This window comes from Wolffia australiana, chromosome 9 (genome assembly GCF_029677425.1).
Source record: "Wolffia australiana isolate 7733 chromosome 9, ASM2967742v1".
Lineage (NCBI taxonomy): Eukaryota > Viridiplantae > Streptophyta > Magnoliopsida > Alismatales > Araceae > Wolffia > Wolffia australiana.
In genome coordinates this window covers 13,168,470-13,176,673 of record NC_135843.1, presented here as the reverse complement: position 1 = coordinate 13,176,673, position 8,204 = coordinate 13,168,470, and the positions used below count along the sequence as shown (strand labels likewise).

General features: G+C 38.9%; 1 protein-coding gene across 1 annotated transcript; it reads left to right on the top strand.

Annotated features, from left to right (window-relative positions):
• The first annotated feature begins 3,540 nt into the window (after nucleotides 1-3,540).
• LOC144707490 (vacuolar protein sorting-associated protein 28 homolog 1-like) lies at nucleotides 3,541-6,637 on the top strand. Its single transcript, XM_078580619.1, has 2 exons — nucleotides 3,541-4,829; nucleotides 6,261-6,637. Exons 1-2 carry the CDS (start codon nucleotides 4,419-4,421, stop codon nucleotides 6,480-6,482), a joined length of 633 nt encoding a protein of 210 aa, XP_078436745.1. The 5' UTR covers nucleotides 3,541-4,418; the 3' UTR covers nucleotides 6,483-6,637.
• The last annotated feature ends 1,567 nt before the right edge of the window (nucleotides 6,638-8,204 follow it).

The following is an 8,204-nucleotide window of genomic DNA, read 5'->3' as shown; positions in this document are numbered from 1 at the left end:
TTGATCTCTCGGCCATCGCCCTTCTCTCTACTCGTCGTTCTTATAGTGTTAGTAAACAAAATTACTTGCTACATGGACAAAGCTGATTGGATGGATCGTTTGTCGTCCTTCTGGATGACGATGATGATGACTTTGTTCAGTCTTCCACATTAGACTTATGAAAGACTTTGGTCATGATATCAATGAGTTAATCAACTTTAGCTTTTATGAAAAATAAATATGAGGATTTAGATAGGAGGCTGAACAAAAAAAGCTGATGATGGACTTGAGGGAGAGTAGGGAATTTATGTGGCTTAGAAGTCAAAGGTAATTTGTGTTCTCATTCATTTTATCGTGACTTATGTTTGTTGCTATTCATGTGTGATGTTTATAATATAGAATAATGGGATGTAAACTGATGAGTGAAATATGATGAGATCGTATTATGTTGATTACTCATTCATAAGATCATAGTTTAAATATTCATTTTCATATTATATCCGATGAGGATGTCATACATTGAGATAGAGTAATAGTTCATACTCCCTCTTGATTCCATGACCATTAGTGTGGGGGTACTAACGAAGGACAATGGGTGCTTTTTTTAATAGAAAGTTTCTTCAAATGCTGAATGTTTGACATTTTTTCAGTCATTCTCAACCTAATACCTTTTTCTGTTTGTGCTAATTTACAATGAAGAGAGAACCACATAAGGTCAAATGATTGACAGTGAGAGTAAAGTTTAGATGAGAAGACTTTACTTATAACATATGCATCATAATAGTTCCCAATATTTTATATTTGATTGGAGTTTGAAATTTTGGGTGGACATAATTTGAATTATTATTTTTACTACTATTTTTCTATGCTGGGTAAGAGAATATCACGCTAAAGAGTATGAGTATTTCATAATATAATTTTTCAAAATTGATAGAAATTCCCATAGGAAGAGAACATAAAAAAAACATATGGTACAAATATTAAAGTACATTGGGGCTTTAATCGACAAAGATTCTAACTTTATTGTGCAGCAGAATATCAGATTCAAGACAAATCTGAAAAGCAAAAAACATAGAAAAAACCAAAACATCACTTTTGCACAGATTGAATCTGTGATTTCTTGGTTCGTTGAGTGAGCATCCTCAAGCCGTTCAGATGTCTGACGTATATACGTATCCACTCAATCTTCAGAGCGTTAGACCCTCTTTTTCCCATGGACAATCCTGCTATAAATATAATTTAACCTCCATACAATCCCCACTATAAGCAACAATCATGGAAGAGGTAGAGAACAAAGAGGGGACACTCAAACTGACTTGCTCGGGTATCAAATGAGGGGCCCCTTTATTCATATTGTCTATGGAAATTTTCATAAAAGTAAAAAAAGTCTCATCATCGGGAATAATAAATAAAAGTCCCCGAACATAGAGTATATCCATTAAACTCAAAAAACCTTGGTCATCTGATATTCTATGCACATGCATCTATATAATTAAAAACTTGAGTAGCCTGATAACCGTTACAATATGACATTATGGATTATTGATATCAGCATATGGATAAATTAAGCAAGGATCAATTTAACCTTATCCATTGCCTAAGTCACTGGCCCATGGAGTGCTAAGTTATATCCCATTCCCTACAAAGTCATTCCATTACCATAGAACCTTTACTCACAACAGTCATTGTGTATGTGCAATCCATTATCCGTGTAAGACTTCTCAATAACTTTTGTGGTTAGTTAATCGTCAAGCCCTAATCCATCATTTTGATGGTAAATCATTGGAGAACACCTTCTTTGATATTTCAATTACCCAAGACAAGGATTTACAACAACATCTTCCTCGAATAAGACTCTTCTAATATTGAGGCCGGAAGATCCTATCTCGATCACACAATCACCTTCCTTTGACTTGTTGCTGCATTTGAGCTAGGACTGTTTAGAATCTCATGATTAGAGACTTGTGGGTCATAGTGAAAACACAATCGTATATCCAAAAAGTATATTTTGTGTCTCAGTTCTGAAGACCATTTACACAAAGGCGACATGTATTAGCTTGATTGAGACTACGAATAATTCCTCTCAATGGTTTGTGCGGACTAATTCGATGAATTATTTCCCAAAAGAGAGCCCACTATTTGCCCTTTGTGTTTCCACACAAAGAACTATAGAATCAATCATACTCATCATATGACAAAACTAAACAATGATATTCTATCCATATATTTTTTATGTCATTCTCGAACATTCCTCTTTTAAGAATCTTAAAAAAATATGTGTAAATACTAATGACTACCATACAATGATATCATCGTGATTCACTTGGTCGTTTCAAGTATTCATGGATTTTGATTACTAGCATTGCACATGCATTATAATGAATGTATATTATATCAGTGAATATTAAACAAGATGTAGGATGTGCCATTGGCTTGTAGCCCCCACGAATCTCCAACAATTTTCACCCTCTACATTAAATCAGTCAACAATGTCAAAGAAACCTTCGCCAAGGGATTGGTAAGACTTCATTTTTTTAGGCTTCTTCACAAGCTCATGATGGAGGGAATCCACTATTCGCTTTAGGGGGGGATGTCGAAAAGAAGGTGAGCTAGAGGAACCTAGAAGTCAACATTGATTTTTAGGGAAGCAGTGAATGTTTATAGTTTTTATTTAATTCTTTCCCAAAATTGTTGGATTTGAAATATTGTACCATTTTGCTAGGGTTCCTTGAGGATCCCATGAATGAAAATATCCTCATATTCCTTTCTAGAACACGAAAGGGTTCTTTCGTTGAGCTGTTGATTGATCTCCTCTGTGCATACTATGCGGAGATTGATCTTCAAAAAGATCAAGCACCTCTCATCTACAAGGTATTGGTAAGTTCTTCTTGAATCTCATTTTTCAAAAGGCTACAAAAATGAGATGTTGGAGATATCTATTGCATTTCTCAACAATATGCATCCAAAAAAGGATTTGACCATCCCATCATAAAAGAGTGTCAATACTTGTCAAAGATGAATCACTTATGAAAGAAGGAATTCTTGCAACATTTTGCCCATGATCACATGAAAATAAATGTCGCAATCTCTTTACTTGGTAATGAAATTTGGCTAAGATTCAGGCATGAAAAGCTTGAATCCCCTTGTACTCTATTAATGACATCCACCGTTACTTCAAATTATCAACACTCCCAAAAATATGAAACCCACACATCATTCAAGGAAATCTTGCAGCTGCAGATTACGTTTTTCTATATGATAAATTAAAATTCCAGCTTCTTTCTTTCAAATAAAAAAGACTCAAAATGAGGCCCAACAAACAGTTTGAACTGCCCATTTGAATAGAAAATCAATATTTTCAAAGGAATAAGCTGTTGATAACCAATATTTTGTGCATACTGTTAAATATTTTCAATAAAATTTGAAAATAAAAATTCACCCACCTCAAAATTTTTAATAAAAAATTTGGATAAGATTCAAGCCCAAAAAAAGTCTGGGCCAGCCCCATTATGTGTATAGGCATAATAATTTATTAATATTCATGGCTTTCTTCTTCTTCCTCTTTTCTCCAGTCTCCTTCCTCGCACCTTCTCTCCCACGCTTCTCCTCTTCCCCACAGATCTTCCTCCGATCGACCCATCTCTTCCAATCCCCTGAAATTTCCTGGGTCTTCCTTCTTTCTCCATCTCTATCTCTCTCCATCTCTCTCCATCTCTCTCTCTTCCTGAGATTTTTCTCCGATCGACCCGTCTCTTCCAAACCCCTGAAATTTCCTGGTTCTTCTTTCTCTCTCTATCTCTTCCCTGCGATCTTTCTCCGATCGACCCGTCTCTTCCAAACCCCTGAAATTTCCTGGTTCTTCTTTCTCTCTCTATCTCTTCCCTGCGATCTTTCTCCGATCGACCCATCTCTTCCAATCCCCTGAAATTTCCTGGGTCTTCCTTCTTTCTCCATCTCTATCTCTCTCCATCTCTCTCTCTTCCAGACATCTTTCTCCGATCGACCCATCTCTTCCAAGCCCCTGAAATATCCTGGGTCTTCTTTCTTTCTCTCTCTATCCGCTCTATCTCTCTCAATTTCTACCTCCTCCTCTTGCTCTATCACTCTCTGAATCTCTTCTTCCTCCTCTCGCTCTATCTCTATCTCTCTCTCATTCTCCCCCCCCCTCTCGCTCTAAATCTCTCCATCTCTCTCTCCTCCCTCTATCCACATATATCTCTCTCCGTCTCAATCTCCACCTCCTCCTCTCGCTCTTTCTCTCTCTCTCTCTCTGCCAATCTCTACCTCCTCCTCCTCCTCTCTCCCTCTCTCTAGACACACATATATACATATCTCTCTCTCTCTCTCTCAATCTCTACCTCCTCCTCCGCTCTCTCTCTAGACCCATATATCTCTCTCTCTAGATATCTATATATATAGCTGAATCCGTAGAATTGGCCATGGAAGTGAAGCTGTGGGGCGACAAGCGAGAGAGGGACAGCTACGAGAACCTGGCGGAGCTGTACGCCATCATCAAGACGACGGAGAAGCTGGAGAAGGCCTTCGTCCGCGACCTCGTCCCGGCCGCCGCCTACGAGGCGGAGTGCCGCAAGCTCATCGGCCAGTTCAAGAACCTCGCCGCCGTCCTCCGCCACGTCGTCCCCTCCGTCGACGACTTCGCCGCCGCGCACCGCATGGACTGCCCCGCCGCCGTCCACCGCCTCGTCGTCGCCGCAGTGCCCGCCACCGACGAGCACCGCGTCGTCGCCGCCGCCTCCGCCGCCTCCGCCGTCGGCATGGTCGCCGAGTGCGTGCAGCACTTCATCACCGCCATGGACGTGCTCAAGCTCAACATGGTCGCCGTTGACCAGGTCCTCCTCTTCTTCCTGCTCTTTTTGCCCTTGCCCAGTTGACCGTTGACTAATTCTGTCTGGTGGATGGTTGCCTAATTGGGCTCGAATTTAGCTGAATTTTGCTTAAACGGAGCAAAATTTCGCTGGTTTTTTGCTTAAACTTGTCAACAATTCGCTGGTTTTTGCTTAAACTGCGCAAAATTTCTCTGAATTTTTCTTGAATTTAGCAAACTTTCGCTGTTGACCAGGTCCCTCTCCTCCTCTTTTTCCCTTGCCCAGTCGACCGTTGACGAGTTCTATCTGGTGGATGGTTGCTTAATTGTGCTCGAATTTAGCTAAATTTTGCTTAAAATTGGCAAAATTTCACAGACTTTTTGCTTAAACTTGTCAACAATTCGCTGATTTTTTTGCGTAAACTGAGCAAAATTTCTCTGAATTTTGCTTGAATTTAGCAAACTTTCGCTGATTTTTCTTAAATTTATCAGAATTTCGCTGTTTTTTTCTTTCACATAGCAAAATTTCGCTGATTTTTGCTCACACTTAGCAAATTTTCGCTTATTTTTTATTACACTTAGCAAAATTTCGATGATTTTTGCTTAAACTTAACAAAATTTCGCTGATTGTTGCTCAACTTTAACAAATTTTCTCTGAAATTTAATTGGATTTAGCTAACTTTCGCTGATTTTTTCTTAAATTTAGCCCAGCCTGATTTAAACTTTCAAATGCATACTAGACATGATATAATCAGTGCATATAACATGTTATCAAAATCATAATTCTCGAAAAATTGTTTTCCCTAGAAAATGACACCTTTCTATATATCTGAAGCAATAATTCAGTGACACACGCAGCACCAACTTAATATCATTGCATTATAAACTGGTTTTAATCGACCAAAAACTGTCGTGGATAAGTGTAATTATCGATTAGTATGATGACCGATGACATTATAATTGGTTAACAGCGTTGATGACTTCCAGTACAATTGATGGAAGCTCACATAGTCTCTCTGAATAGATAATTAGCATAAAATGGGATATAAACGTTGAATATTAGGGTGTGGAATGTCTGGATGATGATGCCGATGATGTTAAGGAGTGGTTGATGTTTTGTTGATGACAGCGCAATGTCAAATGTTAGCATCCTCGTCATGCATGGGCTGATTTGATAAATTCTGTCATCGACACTTGGTGATGACGATATGGAGTTTTACAAGGTTGCATTTTTTAACTAAAATTTTGAATGATGATGGTTGATGTTCCCTGTCAACCGCTGAAGATGATCCTATTAATTGTTCATCATCCAAGCTTTACTAACTTCATCGTCAACATCACGGATCAAGGGTGCTAATGATGACAATAATATCATGTTATTAACTGTACAAATTTAACTTTTATATAAGCACTAAAATATTCCATGCTCAAGCTGAACATGGTTGTTGTTGAGCAGGTCCACCCCCATCTCACCGACCTATCTTCTTCTCTGGGGAAACTGGCTGGGATCCTGCCACCGGATTTCGAAGGGAGGGCCAAAATCAAGGACTGGATTTCACGGCTGTCGAAGATGGCGGCGGCGGATGAACTCACAGATCAGCAGGCCCGCCAGCTCAGCTTTGATCTCGAGTCTTCATATAACGCGTTCATGGTGGCGCTGCCCAAGCAAAACTACTGAATTCTGGTCAGGTATCTTCTTCAGATTCGTCTTCTTCTAATGCTTTTGACTTTTCTCCTGTAAATTTTTTTATTCCAAGATGTCTATACCAAAAATCTGTCTTCATTTTGTCACAACGAGCATGCCAATATATGTTTTCAGCGTTTTGCAAAGAACAGATCTTTTACCCGAGTTTGGAGATTGAGGATAAATGACCGATATGACTGATCATTCAGATTCCTTCCATTTTCTTATTTTTTGCGGTTTCTATAATTTTTATAAGTTGAGGTTTGGCATCCTTTTACGTTCTCTAATTTTGATTATATATCTATGGTTTGTTTTATCATTTCATCTCACAAGGGGCATTTTTATGCCTGCTCGGCTTTGATCTCAAATCTTCTTGCAAGGGGTTCATGGAAGTGCTGCCCATGCAGGATTGCTTAATACTGATTCGTCACTTTGCTGCCATTTTTCATTTTCCTAATTATTTTTCTCTCATGTTCTGGTTTTCTTTCGCCGAAAATCAGGATATTGAACTTAAAATACCCTGATAAGATACCAGTTGAGATCCTATCGAGATGTACCTTGATTCTCATGAACAATGAAATGAATATCAAGAGAAAATGGGGGAAGAACATTGCCGAGGAGAACAGAATAATACTTCTCGGCTCCCCTCCAGAAGGGATGGCTGCCCTATTTATAAGAGATCATCCAGAGATGGAAAAGACAAAAATTCCCTAATGGGCAGAAATGATGGGGACTGTATCATACTGTTAGAGTCCTGATGGATAACCAATTCTTGAAAATCGTAGGGTTATAAATACCCTCTTGTAAGGTCATTCGAGAACCTTTTGATGAATGATCATTTTGTGATTTCTTGGCTCGAGTAGCTGTATTCGGCTATCTTGAGGGCAAGAACTCTCGATTCGGAGGTCCTCGAGGGTTTGTTCACCTATTGCTCTCTCTTGTTCTCTCTTACGTCTTCCATCCCTCCCATTCTCCTCTCTCCCTCGTCCCATCTCTTGATTTCGTTAGATCTCCATGGGGATCGTAACATCTACCCATAGCATCGATTGAAGTTTTCCTCATTTCGATTGAAGTTCGATTTGACGCTAAGATTTCGATATTCTGTCATCAAGTTGTCTCAATGAACATACAAAGTTAAGATTTCTACGCTTTGGAATGAGCCATTGGTCTCTTTTGGTGGTTTGACTGATCATTCAAATCCTCTCCATTTTCCCTTTTATTTGGCTTCAACGAACTTTTGACATTGTGATCTGGCGGTTGATATGTACATCGCTTTGGTTATCTAATTTGGTGAATAAATTGGTGATATGATGCTGGTTTTAGGCGGGGTTTGTTTTTTCATTTCATCCCATTAGAGCTATTTTAGTCATTTGACCCTTGTATATCTCCCAGCAAGCCTACCTGCTCAGCTTTGATCCCTAATCTTCTTGCAACTCATTCATTGTGGTGCTGTCGAAGTTTTGCTGCAATTCTATTTCTTTCTTAGTGACTGTTCTTACCTGTTGTAATGTTCTTCTATCAAAATCTCCCAAAATATTTGTTACTTAGATCTGCAAAGCTTGAATTGAAGTTTTCCTCGTTTGGATACATATTTCTTCACCTATTGATAAGTTTTTAACTGTAAATTGCTGTCCATATAGAAGTTCTGTCCCCGATCTGTGAAAATGAGCATGCCAGGTTTAAATTTTTTACGTTTTGGGAAGACCCTCTATCTCT

What these genes read in the sequence shown, in the direction of transcription:
- LOC144707490 (XM_078580619.1), top strand. Translation starts at nt 4,419, where the DNA reads ATGGAAGTGAAGCTGTGGGGCGACAAGCGAGAGAGGGACAGCTACGAG. An exon ending in ACATGGTCGCCGTTGACCAG is followed by an intron (nt 4,830 to 6,260) that starts GTCCTCCTCTTC and finishes GTTGTTGAGCAG; the next exon opens with GTCCACCCCCATCTCACCGA.